General features: G+C 30.9%; 1 protein-coding gene across 1 annotated transcript in view; it reads right to left on the bottom strand.

The window, feature by feature from the left end:
• Positions 1-16,300, bottom strand: part of LOC106478326 (polycomb protein eed-like) — a 33,453-nt gene extending 17,153 nt beyond the window's left edge. Inside the window, exons 1-6 of the mRNA XM_022381932.1 lie at positions 16,184-16,300; positions 11,707-11,853; positions 9,876-9,965; positions 4,624-4,689; positions 2,658-2,783; positions 1,370-1,451 (exon numbers count right to left, since the gene is read on the bottom strand). Coding sequence (XP_022237640.1) covers positions 1,370-1,451; positions 2,658-2,783; positions 4,624-4,689; positions 9,876-9,965; positions 11,707-11,853; positions 16,184-16,291 — 619 coding nt within the window. The 5' untranslated portion in view covers positions 16,292-16,300. The remainder of the gene's footprint in view (positions 1-1,369; positions 1,452-2,657; positions 2,784-4,623; positions 4,690-9,875; positions 9,966-11,706; positions 11,854-16,183) is intronic.
• Positions 16,301-20,974: the final 4,674 nt, after the last annotated feature.

Genomic DNA, 20,974 nt, shown 5'->3' with positions numbered 1-20,974 from the left:
CTGATATTTCTTTCTAACTACCACCATAATAATACAACTACTAGAAAACAAGTACACTACACACACACACACACACACACATATATATATATATATATATATATATATATATTTTTTTTTTTTCATATATTAACATGTTTACAGATTTTTTGAACTCACAACATTAGTCCAAGATTCACAAACATGAGAAACATACTGTCATCAATGTCATGATTAGACTAGAATAATGATGTTTCACCTTCACTACTAAGTAATCTTCATTATCATCATGTGTCTGTGACAATACATACAGGACTAAAATAATCAGTTAAAATATGTATTTATACAAAAGCATGTTCACAGGTTTTTTCAGATCAAATAAGGAAGAGTAAGTTCACATTTAACTATTTACTCGTATCTTTTGTTTTTAGTACTAAAACGCTGAATGTGTTATCATGACTGGTACATAAAAATGTTGAATGTTGTACACAGTCAGTCACTTTCTTCATAATAGGTTGGTAACATGTTCGAGTGCTGACTTGTCTAGTAGTATTCAAAACAACTCTTTACCTTTCCTCTCTAGATGTCACTTCTTGTTGCTTGAGTTTGTCACTTACTGCTTTACTTTATGTTTGTGTTATTCATAAGACATATAAGCTGCCTTCATATTTGTGAATAGTTAAGTTGACATTTTTAAAGAAACATTTTAACTGAAGACTCCTTGTGTCTTCACAATTTGCACTGAACTGTAGACTTCAATAAGCCTTGTTGGAGATTTGTCATCAAGTAAACCACTGAACTGTAGACTTCAATAGGCCTTGTTGGAGACCTGTCATCAAGTAAACCACTCATCATAATAAAAGCACTTTTAATCATGGACCACGGAATCAGCTCAACACAAATTTTACTAACTTGCTGAGCACATCACACTTTCCATTCAAGTGTAGTTTTGTCTATTTTCTTCTCCAGTCAATTACATCTCTAAAGATTTTTAATACCCATACCAATTCTTGTAATATCTGGCTTTTTTTTTGACAATTTCATTCCTTATGTTCATCTTTTTATTGAATATATGCAATAAGTTTTCACGTGTATTTCCAACCAACCATCTGTTTTATAGATACTCAGCTACTCTTGCAGGAATGTGGATAAATTCTCAAAAACATTACACAGCAGAATAAATGTACTTTACATTTTTATATTTACTTTATATCAAACATGAAAATACAAACTGATAACACGAGTAATTCAAATTTCTGAAGACTTCACATGCCTCATACTAGTATGTAGCACTTGATGAACATGAGCACAAAAAGAATAAATGGGAAAAGATATATATATCCCGCATATAAAATGAAAGATAACGTTCAACTTAAATTTCAATACCAACCTTTGCTAACTGACAACAGAAGATTACAATCTGTTGGATGAAACCTCAGTTCATTCACTGCATTTCCATGTCCAATAAAATGCTATAATTGTACAAAAAATAAAGTTTAACAGATTCCAAGTTTTACTTTTATTTTAACACAGTCTTTAAGTTCATACATTACTCAATTCCACCACAACAGAAAAAAAGTAAACAGAAAAAAACCCAACAAAAAACAGTATTCTCTATCAAAATTAATTTTGGTATCACTTGTACATTCACCAAAACATATTAAACAAAACCAACAACTTCATTTTCTATGTATTATTTAGCATAATTATTTTTCAAATAGCCTTAATCTGTACATAATTAACAATACAGTACTCATTTCTGTTGAACAATGACATTCTAGATAAATAAAAATATATCTTATTAAATAAATAACAATTTTTATCCATTGCTATTGAAGCAAACTTTTGTTCTTCCTATAAATAGTCTTTGTAAATGAACAAATTATCAATTATTTCAGTATATCAAATGCCTAATTTTGAATTACAATAAAAACAGATTGTTTGTATAAATTATCTCCAAGTAACAGATAACAGGTGATAGAGATGACTTTACAAATGTTATTTTAAAAATACAAATGAATTATGTGCAAACAATGTTGCATTTAGAATGGAGGTTTTGACTCGCATTTCTGTACTTTTTACATAAAAAACAGCAACAACAACAACTACAATAGGAACTTCAATAACTATCAGGTGGCACTAACATTCAAACTGTTGATTTAAGGAAAACAATGAACGAATGTAATGGTTTATAAAAATCATTTAAAAACATTATACAAGGCAGATAGCTGTATACCAACAAGTCCAATATATCAACAACAGGAGCACTGGAAAATATATTTCCTTATTTGATCATCTAATAACATATACAAATTTATGTTATTTTAAACAAATTGATCTTAACTTAATATTTGAAGAATCACATTAAATGAAATAATTTGTTTGTTGCTAAGCGCAAAGCTACACAATGATCTCTCTGTGCTGTGCCCACCACAGTTATTGAAACCCAGTTTTTAGCTTTATAAGCCTTCAGGCTTACTGCTTAGCCACTGGGGGGCAAAATGAGTTAAAAATGGCTAAAGCATGAAAATGATTAAAATATAAAATGATGACCTAATAACTTGTCAAAATATTATGTTACATGTTTTAACTATTTGTTTCACATTTTTGCCACTTTTAAAATATTTAAAAATATAGTTAAGTCCTTTTAAAATCACAGAATAAAACACATAACTTACTTTTATACACTGCATGGGAACAGGACTTATTATCCTTATCACCCCACGTACTCCTCCGACAGCCAAGAGAGGGTAGCGTGTCACATCATCATAAGACCAAGCACAAGTATAGTAATTTTCATCAGGCTTAACACCAAAGCTAAGGAAATCATTGACTGCACAACATTTTATGAAAGACAACCAGACTACACTTACAATCATATAGTTTAAAACTTATATCAACACTATATACAGTAACTTTACATGTTTCTAATCTTAACTACATGACCTCTGCATCTACATAATAATCCAAACACAGAAAATTTACAGAGTAATCTAAAACAAAAGTAGAAAATGCATGTATCCAGTAATTCTGTAACCTCATTTAAACTTAACGAGAAATAGTAGACAGTTACTAATTATAAGTAATCTAAATGATCCTCTTACAAAATAAAATTACTGGGCAGTCACACATAATAAACCAGTGACCCCATTTAAAAAACAAAAAACTATTTCAAAACAGAAGTTAATTAAGTTGAATCCCTCTAATGCCGAGATGGTACATAGGATCCAGTGTTGAACTCCAGTTCAGTTAGCATAAGTAATACATTCCCCCTAGACAAGATGCCAGTCATTCGCAGGTTAACCCCCAACTAACAGCTGGGTAGACTGAAACAAGTGATGTAGTCTTGTTCAAGGACACAATGTGACAAGAGTCAGCCTTGAGCTAGCTTGCAATCATCCAACTAGGAGTCCAAAGTGCAAAACCAATTGGCCACACTGCCTCAAAACAAAAGTTACTGCCTTGCAAATACAGAACTACAAACTGACTATCTAATAATACTAAACCAAAATTACAGTTGACAAAGTTCTTTTTTTTTTTTTTCTTTCTGAACATATGTAATTGTTTTTCAAAAATAATACCTCGTACATTTTAACCCTTTTTTTACAAATTATTTTTGATGCTGAAGTGAAGAACAGCACAGGTCTAAGAATTTAGTTTACAATTAAAAGTCAGGTAACCTATATGTTCAAAGGAAAACTTTTCTATTTACAACAAAAAAAAATATTTGAAAATTATATCATCCAACATTTGAGTAAATACCATGAATGAGCGTGGTTTATAAAATCTTGAGTACATCAGTGACAACCACACCTGTTGACAAAATAAGCAGTAATGTAAAACTTGGCAAGACTGACAAAAGTTATCCAAACCATTAAGTTGCATCTTACCTCAGTGTTTTAAAACTACTGAAACACATTTAGGGCATTTGTAGCAAATGTCAGTCCTATACATTACAAAATTATGTTTAGGGCTGTTTCAATGCAATAATCTTTATATAGCTCATAGAACACATGGCTGTTTCAGTGTGATAATCTTTACATAACTCCAAACATGTGGTTATTTCAATGTGATTGTAACTCATAGAACACACAGCTGTTTCAGTGTGATTATTCAGTGTGTCCAAACTATACACAAAAAATGTTTTTTGTGAAAAACTAGAAAAAAAGGATAAATTATATATATATGTGTGTGTGTGTGTGTGTGTGTACATTTGTGCATAAATGTCTGTTGCAGATTTTCTAAAAATACGTGTTCTATGAGCTATATAAAGATTATCACATTGAAATAGCCACGTGTTCTATGAGCTATATAAAGATCATCACATTGAAACAGCCATGTGTCCTATGAGCTATATAAAGATTATCACATTGAAACAGCCATGTGTCCTATGAGCTATATAAAGATTATCACATTGAAACAGCCATGTGTCCTATGAGCTATATAAAGATTATCACATTGAAACAGCCATGTGTCCTATGAGCTATATAAAGATTATCACATTGAAACAGCCATGTGTTCTATGAGCTATATAAAGATTATTGCATTGAAACAGCCATGTGTCCTATGAGTTACATACAGTTTATAGAATCACCGGTAACGTGTGGTTTAAGGTTTAGAAAGATAACTACAAAAAGAGGATACATCAGGGTCTGAGTATGACTGAAGCAACTTCAAACTACAACCCTCAGTGCATTCGTAGATTGTTACCTGTAATAGAAATAGCAATTATGAGAACTATAACAACTGTACATTAAAAACAAATTAGCCAAAAGTATGCTCTCATAAAAAAATTGAAAAAAAATATATGAACTTTCTGGTTTATAGTTGAAATAAATTACCACCATGAAATATTTTCTGAATAATCTTACATTAAGCAAAATATGGATTGTTATGTCAAATCTACAAACCATAGCTAGTTGTGCAATGTGTAAATAATTTTTAAACCCTACTGTAACCAAACCGATATGTTCTTTTGCTAAAAATAAAAAATGTTTACTATTTTGGCAATAAAGTTGAAAAATGTTTTAAAACTCTAAGTTCAGGGTTGCTTAAAGGGCCATCATTGTAAAATACAAACCACACCCAAATGGCATGTGAAGTTATTAAACCATAATTTTATTTATCAAACTCTTAATATTATTAAATGTTGAAAGATACTTAAGGCATTTATTTCTGTATCTTATGTATTAACTTATTAGGTTAAAATAATGAAACAACATTCAAGGCTAACTTAGCACTTAACCACATAAAAATGAATACTTCAATCAATATTCAATGCTTGGTAGTGAATAAACAATGACTTTTTTTTTTTACTTCCTTTATTTCTTTGCTCTGAATTGCCCATTTTAGATATTCTATCTATCCCTATATAATTCTCAAGTTTAACACAAATTATACACATACATTATAAATATTGTTAAGATCAAATCTAAAATTATAGCCTCCAATTTTTGTTCTACTGAGATAAAAACCAGATAATCAAACCCATGTCATGCCCTCCTATCACAACCTGTCTTTCATAAAATGATAATAATTCCCTCTGACATTTGCTTTTAGATATTTAGAACCAATAGAAAAAACAACAACTTAATTTATTAAATTCCTTATAAGGCTAGCTCATACTGATGACACTTTATAAATTATTAGGCCTATAGTTTCATTCTTTGCTATCACCGAGTCACCTCAATCAGCCAATGGAATTATTCTAACCCACTTATAGCTTAATTAGAAAGCCAGTAAAATATAATAAATTTATAGGACATTACATTCTTTTTGGATGTTATTACGTTGTTTTAAATTGCACATTTTAAAAGACTAGTGGCTAGGAAAGAGAATTATAAGCCAGTCCTGTGGACATGAAACAAATGATTACATCATACAGGGAACAAATGGTCGAATAACAGTAAATAGATAATCGATAATTGGGAAAACATTTTATTATACGCACAATTTGAAGAAATATTTATAACTATTGTACAGTTTCCTTGTCGAATGAACCAAATAAATAAATAATAAGGTGTTATAAAAAAAATAGCATGGACCAAATATTTTATCTCTATCATAACGTTTGTTTATATGAATTCCAACTGTTCGCATCATGCAATGTTACTTGCCACTCCTTACCACCACCCACAGCTTCACGACCCCTGCAAAAATGTGTAGTACTCAGTCTTGTCCATTTTAATTGGTCACTGACAAATATTACAGTGAAACGTGAAACTTACTTAGTAACACATACAACCCAATATAAGAAGCTCTCATTGATTTTGCCACCACTTTCTTTCTGTTTACCAAATTTGTTCCTGATATTCTATGCATTTCTTATATCAGTAAATGTAGCACTTTTTTAACTGTATACTCAGACCCTGCATAATTGGTGAAACATGGCATAAAATAAAAATTTCCAAATAAAATTAAAAAAAAAAGAAATCAACACGAATGGAATTTCCAGAAATAAGCCCAACTAACCTCATCTATTCCTACTTGCCCTTTTACCAACTCTAGCTGCTGCCTGATCATGACTCCACCCAAAAATGATAACAATGGACAGTGGTAAGTATTGAAAAAATTTGACAGCAAAATAAATGTGGAACGCAGTCTATAATTAGATTTACTTTTTTATTTCACTGTGTTATGCCAGTTTTGGGGAATTTCACCTTCATCAGTAACTCTGGACAAAAGCAAATCAAATAAATTAGACTAGGCTTCATAAAATGGTGTAGTATATATTTTATTCCTGGTTTAACAATAAATTATTCAGATATAACAATATATCATTTATCCTCTGACCTAAAGTAAGCTAATATAGTATAAACGAAAGGTAGACATAAACACATCAGAAAATAATGCAGTGAATTATCAGTTGCATATGATATTTTCAACTGTAATAGCTAAAGTATTAGTAAGAATAAAGGATTCAAGTCCCGTATTTATGAAGAAGTAATGTAACAACTTATACCTATTGTTAGAATATTGTTTTATCATTAATCTATATAGCACAAATGATCTACCCTACAACATTGAACAACTTCCTTCAGTTGGTGTTCACAATGAGGGACTAGAAGATTTACTAGGAAGATGAATTGTTAAAACAAGACATTTTATAATGGAAATTAATCGACTTTCTGCTCATTCTCTTTGATGTCTTCATGGAGGAAGTCTTTTGTTCATAAATGAACGTTTGGAATTCGAAAGTAATTTCCACTTTTGCGGCAGCAAATGTGAAACAAAAGTCGTTGTTAGATCAGATCCAGCTCGTAAATGAAACTTAGCACTATTAGTTTGTAGACTTTTGCATGTAATCTGGTCAAATTTCAGAACAGTGAGATGCTTGTTTAGTATCTATACATTATAAACTATGACTACAGTGGGCAGTTTCACTTGAACATTACAAATGTGTAACTGTTTCATATTTTTATTTATAAGAAATAACTTTCCCAATTATATGTCTTTTCTATTTTGAAGAAAATGCTAATGACCTTTAGGAAATAAAATTAAAAACAAAGTACTTTTGTACTCGTAATACAAATACAGTAAAATGTCTATAAGCAATGATCATAAGCTCTCATATAATTATATATATATTTGCTGAAATCTTATATATTGAAAAAATATGCAGTGAAAACCAAGAGGCAAAAAAATCAAGGAGAGAAAAAGACCATGAAGCTATTGGCAAACAGCTTTGACTATGGACCAAATAGTCAGCAACCTGAATTTCTAATGGAATTACAGGTATCAAAGAAGATTAGGAATAAAACTGAGAGCAAAACACTGGGACAGAACAGAAACCCAAAATGAAATGAGGAAAGAAGTAAAAGACTGATAGCTTCATACTTTGGCGACGTATGCAAGATGAGAGAGAGAGAACATCTTGTGCCTGTCTCGTAAAATGTATTTTGTACATTGACCTAAATACACCAGCTGTTGAATATAGCAAACAAAATGAACAAATTTCAATTCTTGCGTATACCACTTCTGCAGGTATAACTGTCAAACCTTCAGGCCTATTTGTTGATGTTGAAAATGGATTCTTTGGCACATCGTCAGATGGACTGATTGGAGGCAATGGAATATCAGAAGTAAAATATCCCAAAAGTGCCGAGTATTTCATAATTGAAGCTTCTAAAAAGATGGAAAATGGTAATCAGAAACCATGGATATTTCTATCAAATTCAAGGGCAGCTGCATATTACAGGTAGAGATTTTTTGTGACTTTGAAAACCTAACAAAATAAACATTCAGAGAATAAAGAAAAAGGATAATTTCTGGGAATTGCAAATGTTTCCCAAGTTGTATCATTTTTTTTTTATGGAAGCTTTGCTATCAGAGATTATTGATCCCAGAATGATCAGAAATGTGGCTATCAAGGAGGCACCTCACGTTGTTGAGGCCAAAAGAAAAAGAGAGGAAACCTTATGATGTAATAACACAAACCATATTAAAAGTTATAGTATGGTAACTCTGATGATTACTTTGAGATTACAAGTAGGTCACATCAACTGACCCCATATGGAAAGAGTACTTCTTTGGATACTTTATTGTGCAGAATGACAATATCACCAATTTTGGCAATAAATCATACAAAATATGGAAAAAAACTGCAAATATTCAATTTTCTAAACTTTATTACTGTTACCTTTATCAGGCATTGCATTGTGATTTTTGCCAGCAATATATCAATTTATACGTAGTAATTACAATAAATGTAACTAAACCTATCCATTATATGTCTTGCCATAGAAAAATATTCATACAGTTTTCAAACAGATGTAATCTAACTATAAAATTATTATTGGGAATGAAAAGAGGTTATAAAAAATTCCCAAGTTTATGATATGATCTTAAGCGTTGTAAGCTTTGCACTAAAATCCTTTGATCACCCTACGAGAGTTCAGAGTAGCTAATATGTCAACAAACCCCAAATTACTGCTAAAATCATTTTATTTACTCTATATTGAAATTTACAGATTGGAATTTCATCTCTCCAATCATTTTTAGCCATTGATTCTAGCTATTTCCAAAGCAGAGCTTCATTAGTAATTGTTTAGATGATATGCGGTAACATCATAAAAGTGTAGCGGTGAATGGTTCTAGTAATACAACCACTGACACGGAAGGAAAATGACTTAAAACAAGATATGGTTCACAAATTTTCTAAAGCGAGATAATTTTTTTTTAAGAATGATAAACACAGATTTATTCTGCTTATCCTAAAGTAACAAAATTAATTACTGCATTGTTTACACGCACAACTCCACAAAGCTGCACAGAAATGAAACAGCATTTTTTTCATTTGTCTTTGTAATATACACTAAATGTTACATTGCTAAACTATAAATTTAAAATACTTTTAAGTAAAAAAATTGGTGAAATTAATTTTTTTTCTAACATTTTTAAATTTAATATACAAGTGTGCGCTCAACACCTGAAAGGTACATGTTGGTGATGATAAGGTTAAAATAAACAGGTGTTATTTCACTTCAAAGTTTGCCTGTATGATAAACTTAAATTTAACAGTTGAATATGATTTCATTATGTGGAAAAACTGCATATAAACAAATACAAGATCTTTTACGTCAAAAGACAATTTTACAGCTAAATGACTTCAATTTCTGATGTCATCAACATCTACTTTAAATTATAAGAGTTGTAGAAACCTATACGATATACCCAGTAGAGATAAATAATTAAATAGGAAAAAACATGCCTTGAATCATAAAAATGATTTTAAAAATAAACAAAGATGAAATAGGTATGGTATACAAAATGGACCATATACATGAGAGCTGTGATACAGATTCTACACGATTCTTATTATATAGCTAAGATCAGTTTTGTAACTAACCCTTTGATACAACTAGTAAATTACAAATCATTGGACAAATGTTCATTACCCTATTTCCTCCAACAGTTGCAAAAACATCTTGTCCTTCAGGGAGATGATGGTTAAACTGAACTCCAAATAGTGGTTGCTTATGATCTTCCTAATCAGAGACAATGAAAAAAATAATTAAACATATTAAAAACTTAAATCTTTCTTCACCACATGCAATCAATCTATTTTTTTTAAGGACAACTACAGAGTGCCTCAACATATAAACTTCCAAAAACAAGAACAGAAGCTAAGAATACAGTACTGGTCACTGAAACATACATTCCATATATAACTGACAGTTGATAAGTTCTTGATATATATGTATGTATCAAAACTACCCCATCAAGCACCTTCTACATATTACCATAACCACAATTTATTTTTTAAGATCCAATTTTCAACAGGAAGAACTCACAATATTAAGCATAGAAGTTGTGATTAAGAATTATATATTTAAAGTTTTAAATATGGATGGAAATCATTTTATCTGTATCATCATGCAAATTTTCTTCAGACACAGTATGGATACACAGCTTAACTTTAACAGCTACCCAAGGCAAACAGAAATTGGTACCAAACCATCACTTACCCAACTGGATAAATGAATAAGAAAAAAAAGAAAAAGGGCTATCACAGTTTTGCATAATCACTCTCTGTTTCTACATAGAATAATGGTAAAACAAAATGAAACAAATTAAAATTTACAAAAATGTATACTTTGTTTTTATCTGTTCACTACTCATCACTTTAAATGTCATCTATTACTATCAAATTTTCAATAAATTATGTTCTTAATAAGTATGCTGTTTGGATTGACATTTAGAAATACTTAGTGAACTGTGATTACATTTTTACAAAGTGTTTTTGTCACTTGCATGTGATAATAGCAAGTATTAAAGTTTTTTTACTTAAGTGAAAGAAAATGGTTTTTAGAACTTTTCAATTATTACAAAACTATAATACTACAAAAATGCAAAGACATGTAAGACTAGTTCACAAAATTGAGCAAATGTAAAATAGCATCTAGTTGCTGATCTGAACAATGTATCTATAAAATTAATATTGAAATTTGAGTTATGATTAAAACACAGATTCATGGCACCACACTAAAAGGAAAATAAAAACTTACATCTTATCCTAGGGATATAGGAGAGTAACTTGTAATAACCAAATACTTAATGGGATTCTTCTTTAATTAATGCTGTAATTACGATGTGTCATCAATTAACCTCTTAAACTTGTAAAGTGCTGGCCTCTACAACTACTGTTGGTAACTACTTTCATAAGTCAATCATCCTGTTTAAGAAATAAAATTGTTAACTAGTCTGTTTTTTCCAAATCTTTAGCTTGTGTCTTCTTGTCCTATTATCTTCAAAATATAGCACAAAAAAAAATCAAACACCTTTACTGAATCCCCCTATAACCTTCAATAACCTCCTGCTCTTCTTTTCTGAAAAGAAAACAGACCTTTAATTATCCCTGTAAGATAATTCTTCAACCTAGTAGCCCTCCTCTAAACCTTTTCCTATAGTCTCCTGTTTTACACAAGATAACCAAAATTGTACACAGTACTCCAGTGGGGCCTATTTAATGAATGGTATAGAGAAAATTGTCTTTTGGCTTGTTATCAATATGTTTATAAATATGCCCTAAAATTCTATTGATTTCATAATTAGTAACAGAGAATTGGGTACTTCGACAGTGTGAGTGACTTATCCACCAGTATGTCAGTCATGCTATAGAATTGGTTCTCATCTATATTAAACATATGATACAATCACAATAACCAATTGCATTACCTTGCACTTACTATAATTAACAAAGGTAATAACAGTTAAATAAAGATTTACCTTCACATATGTTGAACATTTGAATGCTAGCTTACAGTGCCGATATCGACATCTTCCTCTTCCACGTCTACGTCCTCTATTAGTGGGTGTCTCACTGCGTGAAGTATTGTCAGCTGTTGAAGCACTACCAACACTTGAAGTTTCATCCTAAACAGAATATTTTAAATAATCTTACCATACTTTTATAAAATTAAACATTCATCAATCAGTAAGGTGACAGAAGATCTTATCTGGGCTACTGAGGTCATCCCAGTCAGTCCTCAAACCACAAAAACCACCATGAGCAACATTTAATATTGAAATAAGTAAGATTAGTAATCATATCTCAAACCAAAAGTAAAACCCCAGATATCAGTTCAAAACTATTTGACAGTGTTATAATCCTGATACTAAAAGCACATCAGAAAAATAATCAATATGTATGTTTGTACACATTTACCTACACTGCACAAGTGACAAGTTCATTTCTTTTTATTTTGTAATAACCAAAACAAACAGAATTCTAGAGCTTTTCTTCTTTAAAGGAGCAGGGGGGAGTATTTAGTAACTGATATGGCACAATACATCTATAAACATAGGTATGTACTAGATGTACTTTTGCAGGGTCCCCAAAAGTGTTCTATTTTAAGAGTAAATAAAACAAAATTAAGAGTAACAAATATTTTTATTTCTTTTGAAGTTCATATGTCATCCTGTGTTGTAGCCTACAGAGTGCATAATTCTTCTTGTGATTAACAGCATGCTCACACTTTACTGACGTCATGACAGTACAAATTGTAACATTAAGTGTCCCTTATGTGACATCATTTTAGTGTCTACTGACTGTCTGACAAACAATAAATTTCTGTATAGTGGTTAAAACAGGTGACCCCCTCCAGACAGGATGCTGACACCTTTTGGAGAAATAACATTGTACAGTTTTAAGGGTATATAGCTTTTTCATACCACCAGTTATCATCTAGAAATAAAACCCTCAAATAAGCAAACACCTAGCAGAGAGAGAGAGGGCTGACTTTAGAAAGGAAGCTTCTCCTCCTGGTGTATCATATAAAACCCCTGCAATGTGTTGTATACAAGATTATTTGACTTTACCTCTCACAAGGGAAGGCAGTATTTAGCTTCCTTACTTGTGTAATGCATGGTGAAACAAGAAAAGTTTTAGTTTTTAACACTGTTAATGAATATGGTAATTATAAAGATCTACAGCTTTACAAAAATGTTAAATAGATGCACAAATGGAATAAATTGCATTGAGGGATAGAAAACTGCAATAAAGAAAATAAAAGACATCAATATCTATTCATTACTTTTCTGTTTATAATAAACAGCAATTTGTTGCCTCAACATCTGGCTAAAATATTTGATATTTCTGTAGCTTAACTCTTCATACTCAGATCTGTGCAGCCTGCCTCGAGGGCAAATAGCACCACTGAAATAAAAATAATAATTATATAAAATAAACATGCAACTTTTTCACAAATTAAAAAGAACAAACTTCAGAGATGAAATTTATGCTATAAAAGGGTATTTAATTTTCATACATAAAACTAATAATTTCAAAATTTAATTTTGGGTTATTTTTGCATGCTACCAATGAAATCATTAGTTTGCAAATTTCATGAAATTTTTCTAAGCATAATGTGACATTCATTACTAGAGCTGGACAATTAGTAGAATTAGGTAATTGATGAATTGCCAAACTCAATCATTCACGCAAAGTTTGGATAGCTGAAATGCTCATAAATAGCAATAATTGGAATTGCTAATTTTGAACACTTGGTTTTCATAAATCATCACACTAATCAATTAATCTGAAAAACTTTGATTTAATCAATAAACAATAAGTCATAATGGCAATATTTGAAGAATATGAGTAAAAAAGTCAATCGAAAAAAAAAAAGACAAAGAAAAATTACCAAACAGGAAAAAAGTATTTTGAAAAATAGTATCAGTAATAACTAAGCCAAGCCCAAGCCAATTATTGAAACCATTAAACCAACTGAGTAAATAATTAAGCTGTTATTCAATAGTTTTCTCATCAAATACTTTCCATTATTGTTCAGCACTTGCTATTAAACCCTACTGTTGTGTTTATTCTTTCTTATAATTTGTTTGCTTTGTACATCTATATATATTTCAAGATTTTTTTTTACTTGTTTGTGTAATTTTCTTTGTCTTTTTTTACCCTTGTCTTTATTACTACAACTGATAATTCAGCTACCTAGATATTTGGAATAATCAAAAACAGTAATAACTAGAAATAATAATGCTCACAGGTAATCAATTATATTTATTAAACAAGTTAATTGCCCAGCTCTACTTGTACCTCATTGGAGAAAATTCACTATATTTTTTATCAAAAGTGCTAATTTGTCTTTGCAAAAAAATTAAAAAATGTAGCTTTATCAATTTTTAGCCAATCACCATTCCACAACCTCAGTTGTCATGGTGTGATTTCATTGCCTATATCTCAGCTTCAAGAAGTCAGATCTGAACACACCTTGAAATCTTTTCAGTTTTTTTCAACTGTAAAAGCCAAAAAGGGATTTTCAGTTCAGCAAGGACTCCCATATATATTGGACCAAAGCAATAAAAGCTTAGCTCTGTGTTATGTAGCTAGAAGAAATTAGGTGTTTGTGAATAACTTCCAGTACAATTAAAGCCCTCCTCCTTTAATGTTTGTACCTTTGTACTTCACATGAATTATGATGTTGAAGTATGATAAGAAATTTTTGTGGAACAAAATTGGATAGGCTTAGTTAAATCATCTTGGACTTAACCATATGAAGTTTTACTTTGCCCAGAAAATTGCTGTGTTACACCATTGTTTCTAACATACCATACCAGCTTATTGCTTGAATAGGTAGAGAAAATCACCAAAAATAATTGTTAATCACAATATTTAAAATAATGTTAAACAGGATTTGAAATCTATTATGTATATTAAACCTTCTTATTAACAATTTTAAAAAAGGTGGTTTACTTATTCAGACATGGTAGTTATTTTTACTGTATGCCAGTGATAGTATATACAGGGAAACTACATCCATTGTTTTTCAAATAAAAACAAATAAAATGTATAGTTGTTTAAAATAATTTTCTTTATAGGAAAGTTTTAAAAGAATGTAGGAAACCATAAAAATAAGCAAGTAAAATCTAAAACAAAAGCAAGCATTTTTTTTCTTAAATAAATCACAATGAAATTGTTTCAAAATTTTAAAGCTACAAAATCATATAATCACATATAAAAACAATATATCTCAATTTCAGAAGCTAGATAATCTGTAGAATGTAATTCTGAAGTTTCATACTTTTTCATCCAGTTTTTGGTCATTTGAGCATAGTATTAGGAAGATTCTAATGTCTTAAATGAAAAAAGAACTGTACAAAACATCATTATATTTGAAAAATACCTCCATTATCCCTATCTCTGCATATCCAAATCTGTTCAAGTCCATGTCTGAGGTAATCAAATTTCTGACCAATCTATGTATAGTTGCCATACAAACTTCACCAAAATATTTTTGAAAATATTAACCAAAGGTATATTCCCATATCTTGACTAGCAGAGGAGTATTAACACATTTTGTAGTAAATTTTAAAAATATGGTCAGGGGCCCCCTCAAAATTACTTTCTATGAATTTTTTACCACAACCCACAAGCAACAAGATTTTTTTTTCAATTCTTGATAATGAAAATGTTTTCCATATTTAAGCATTTAGAATTTTAAAATGGTATCAAAACTTGTTTCTACTTATACAAGTATAGAAAAAAAAATCTAATGAAATAAATATTTAATCAAGATTAAGGAACAGAGAAATAACAGATAAATTTTTCATTTTTGACGTAGTTGTCCACTCCCCACCCTCCACATACGCAATGAAAATCTTAACATTCAACAGAAAATTCATAGAACAAGACATTATTGTATGAAATTTAATTAAATTCTGAATCTCACAAGAACTGATCATTTTGTATATAGCCAAAGTGAGAAAAAATGCCACTGTTAGCAGTGCAAATAGGTACTCTCCATGGGAATAGAAAATCCATAATTTCTCCTCTTCCCATCATAATTGCCATAAAAACTTGCGTTTAGTAAATTGTAAACCTATATATTTATTTTCCAAGGAATTTGAAATAGGTACACACACCACTGTCAATGTCAACAGATCTTTCATTGTTGAAATAACACATTTCTATCAAACATATGGTTAAGTATTCTGTAAAAAAAGATAGAAAATTAACAGGCACAGAAATAAGAAATTCTCGTTTACTACTTCAACTTAGTACTACTACTACTACTAGCAGTAACACTGTTCAATACTGACAATAGAATTAGAAGTGCAACATACCCTGAGAATCTACAATTTACTAAAACTAAAAATGAAAAACTGTGAATCGAGAAGATCGCTCATTAGTGTTTAAATGCAGATGCATGTTAAAATGAGATAGAAACACCAAAGCTAAAATGCTCACATTTTCATCTCCTGATTCCTCCGTATGAGTCGAATGATCAGAATTCTGTGCTGCAACTTTTGGCTTAGAAAATTTCATGGTTTGTGCCAATTGTTCTCGATCTGACATTTTAAGCGCCCGCTAAACAGACCCCTGGTGTTGGAACTGAACACAAAGGTATTAATAATTTATAAACACAAACTACTATTGATTTATATATTGCTTTTATATGTTTCATAAACAATACTTACAGCTAGTCTAAAAATGTTGACGTTAAATATAAGTACAAAAAATTATTATTATCTTTAAAAAAATCGCATCTATACCTTTAAAATTTAAATCTGCTACACCATAAAATACTTGGCAGTAAAATTTCATAGTTAAAAAAATCTGGCATTATCGGCATTTATTCAGTGATGTGATGTACTAACTTAGAATTCAAGTACTTTGTGCTATACATGTTGTTTGATTTTTAACCATTTTAAATAATTACATTATATCACTCAATTTAATTTCATATATATACATATACATGTATCAAGAAAAGTATAAAAGTAGGAGTACTATCTATTTTTGGATTAACCACGTGTGATTAGGTTAAATCGATTTTGGCAAATTTCATTCCTCATCAGTAACCATACTCAGGGCCCTCCTTTGGGTGGGCGATGTTCGCCTCCACATAGGGCGCCCACCCTAAGGGGTATTAAAATCAACATGGCAATTAGCTGTTCTTGTCAGTTTTAATACAAATTTCGCATAGGCAACAATTTTGCCCAAGATCAATACAAAAAAAAAAAAAAAAAAAGAATGAGTCTCTTGCTGTATTGAACTACAGTTTATATAACATTATTGAATATGGTTTTCATTTTTAATATATAAATTTGTATTGTTTTTGCCAGAGGGAGTTTTTAAAGCAATGCAAAATACTTACACAGATGGGAATGGATTAAATTTTTAATGTATATTTGTAGTTTAAATCTGCGGGTTGCGGGTTCAAATCCCTGTTCCACCAAACATGCTCGCCCTTTCAGCCGTGGGGGCGTTATAATGTGACGGTCAATCCCACTATTCGTTGGTAAAAGATTTGGCGGTGGGTGGTGATGACTAGCTGCCTTCCATCTAGTCTTACACTGCTAGCGCAGATAGCCCTCGTGTAGCTTTGCGCGAAATTCAAAACAAACAAATTATAGTAAAAGGAAAAGTGTGATTGCAAGTAAAAAAACCAGTTTAACTCACAAACAGTATAAAATTAAAAAAACAACATTATAATCATAAGAAGTCTGAACTGACTGCAATGATGGGAGATTTGAAAGATTATAGAAGATCAAATCGGAAATTACGAAATCAAAAACTATAAGGAAAAAAGAATGATGAAAATTTAAAAATTAACAGTAAGAAATTCTTTAAATACATTAAGGATAAGTGAAATGTTAGGATAGGAGTGGCGGCTTTGAGGGATGATACAGGAAGTCTCATATCTAATGGTTACGAGATGGCTGGATTATTAGATTCTAATTTTTCTTCAATTTTTCCTAATGAAGATTTAAGCATTATTCCTTATCCTGAACAGTTGTTAGATGAAAATAAGATGATCCCATGAATTTTGAGCTTCTTAAGAAAAGAGATGGAAAGATTAAAGCATGATAAAGCTCCTGGGCTAGATAATATTTCCCCAAGGGTTTTGGAGAAGTTTAAGGATTGGATATGTAAGCCACTTGTTACTATGTTTTGTAAGTCTTTTAACAGTGGGCAGGCGCCAGAAGATTGGATGTTGGCTAATGTTACTTCTGTTTTCAAGAAAGGTGATTAAAAATTGTCCACTTAATTATAGGCCCATTATTCTTACATCAGCGGTGGGAAGAAGTTTTTGAATGTCTCATAAAAGATGCTTTGCAAAGTCATTTAACAAAGCTTAAAATCTTATTGTATAGTCAGCATCGTTTCACTAGAAGAAAATCTTGCCGTATCAACGTTTTAACATTATTTAAAGAGGCCACTGCTTAGGTAGATAAGGGTATGGGTGTGTATTTGGTGTACTGAATTTCAGAAAGCATCTGAAAAAATGCCATTTAAAATGGTTATTATAAAAGTTACCTTTGTAGGTTGATTGGTTGTTGTGAAGCACAAAGCTATTCAATGAGTTATACGTGCTCTGCCCACTTCACCTATCTAAACCTAGTTTTTAGCGTCGTAACCTGGCTGACTTACCGCTGAGCCACTGAGGGTTCAGTGTTAGAGCCTTTACTCTTTGTAGTTAACATCAATCACTTAGATAGAGGATTGGTCAATAAATTATTTAAATTTTCTGATGATATTGATTTTTTTGTGTGTTTTTGACTGTGAGAAGAATGCTTCTACTTTATAAATGCATTTGAATTATTTGATGAGTTGGGCGAATAAACGGTAGATGGCTTTTAATTATAATTAATGTAAGGTAATAAATGTGTTTTATCACAATTTGAATTATGAGTATAAAATTTGATGGGACAACCCTTAACAGTGTTATGGAAGAAAACAATTTTGGTGTTCTGATTGACCAGTCTTTTAAAACATCCATCCAGTGTACTGTTCCTAGTGGTAGAGCAAATAAAATCCTAGGCTGTATTTACAGAAATACTGAACACAAATCTAAAAAGGTTATAATGTCTTTGGGTATAGCACATTTCGAGAATTGCGTTTAGTCTTCGGTGCCTTACCTTAAAAATGACACTGAATTCTTCGAAAAGGTTCAGAGGAGAGCTACTAGGATGATATCTGGAATGGAAAGGTTGTCATACGAGGATAGGTTAAGATCTCTGAAATTGTTTTCTCTAGGAAAAAAAGAAGAGTTGAAGTGGTTCTGGTTGAAGTGTTTAAGATTGTAAAGAAAACTGATAATTTAATACATCATCTTTTCCCATACTTAATGGCGAGAATAGTAGGACTAGGGGGCACAAATATAAATTTTGGAAGAGTTTATCTTCAAATAAGACAGCTTTATTTTTATAACAGGGTGGATAGCCATTGGAATTGGTTGCATTCAGATGCAGTAAATATGGCTACTTATGTTAAATACTCTAATTACGTTTCTCCCATGATACTTTGAAATCTTCTAGTTTACTGAAGCCATTAAACATGTGTTTTCTACCACTTGGTCAGCATTACTGTGGTACATGAAGGTGCTGTTGTAACATATTCTGTCATTAGAAGATATCTTTTAGATTATTTGGCAAAAATATTGCAAAGTCCAGTCTACCTCCATAGTAATGAATAATATGCCAGTTAATTAGAACAACACCTGAAAGAAATAACAATGAATTTTCTTATAATTTTCAATTGTTCTTTTGTAAAATATAAATGCTTTCTGTACGTATAAATGTTTTTGTTTATTTTGAAACAAGTTTCTAGACAGTTTGAGTTCAGCAATTGACTTTGATTTACCTTTTATAAAAACAGTTTGTCACCTAGGGTTAAACACTTACATTTCTCCAACCATTGTTAGTCACATTTCTCAGCCACCTCGACAAATACTTGTTCCTTACATGAACTTTTGAAATATACTTGACTGTTTATGATCTTTCACCCATCTCTCACATCCTTGGTTCTGTTAGGAGTTGGCCCTCTTTATTTATGATAGTAGTAGTATTTATTTATTCTTTCTATACTTGTGCCCATCATCTCTCTTACTTACAAGATCTGGTACACCATGCCATTCCATATCTTTCAGTTATTCACATTGTTCTGATCAACCCTTCTCTTTTGTGTTATCTGTTTTCCTTTACAATTCGTTATTCGATGTTTTATACACCTGATGTTCTGTCTTGATGTTGACTCTTTAATTTCCGGCATTCCTTTACTTTTTCTACCATCGAATCTGTTATCCATTTCTTTCTTTCTATTTTTCTCTTCACTTGTATAGTATTATTCCTCATACTTGCTGTCATGATATCGATAGTTTGTTTTCTTGCCCTTGTTACTTTCTTTACTATACCCATATTCTCCTCTCAGTAGTTTACTCTTTTGCTTCCTTTGATTTTCTTCAATCAAAATCTTATCTTACGTTACGTTTATGTATTACTATTATACCTAATGCTTAAATTAGACTACAAATAAGCCTACTATTACCAATGTTATAGAGTGGGCGTTTAAAAAAGTTTTAAGTGGTGAATAAATGTTAATTTAGAATTTTCTTGGGGTATTTTAACAATATTACCTACTTGGCCTTAAAACTTAGCAAAAAATAAACGTTTTGAAAATTTGTGTCGGAATGTCCACATTGTTTTCTATTTCCTGACCTAGAATTCAGTGAAAAGGCTAAAGAGTGCTATTTTAAGTCTCTTTCAGAGCGCACACATACTTTTGTTCACGATAACATTTAAATTTCCTGCGCAGTTTTTAAATTAGTGGTCAATTTTTGTCGGGCAAATGAAGAGAAGAAATGTATACCTCATTTACTGGTTACTTTAGAATGGAGCGTGAAACTAATACACAATGTAGACGACGATTTCTTACACGAAATACCAGAACAAGCAGCAGAAACACGACAAAGAAGAGTGGAACTGAAAGCTAATAGACGACGTAACGAAAATAGAGAAGATAAAGAAAGACGATCAAGAGTTGATAGACAAAGATTTGCTGATAGAGTAGAAAATGAAAGACAAATAGTAGGTCAAGAAAGACGACAGCGGAATCTGCGTTGTGTATCAGTTTCATATTCCATTCTAATTATAATTTTCGCTAATCATTCAACAATGGTTTCCCGTCATTTTTGATGGGCTTTATACTAGTTTTCAAAGTTGTAATATAGCATATACTAAATATCTTACTATCCTA

Source organism: Limulus polyphemus, unplaced genomic scaffold (genome assembly GCF_000517525.1).
Source record: "Limulus polyphemus unplaced genomic scaffold, Limulus_polyphemus-2.1.2 Scaffold200, whole genome shotgun sequence".
In the NCBI taxonomy this organism is placed as follows: Eukaryota; Metazoa; Arthropoda; class Merostomata; order Xiphosura; family Limulidae; genus Limulus; species Limulus polyphemus.
Note: the sequence above shows the minus strand (reverse complement) of the source record. Positions and strands in the feature narration are given on the sequence as shown.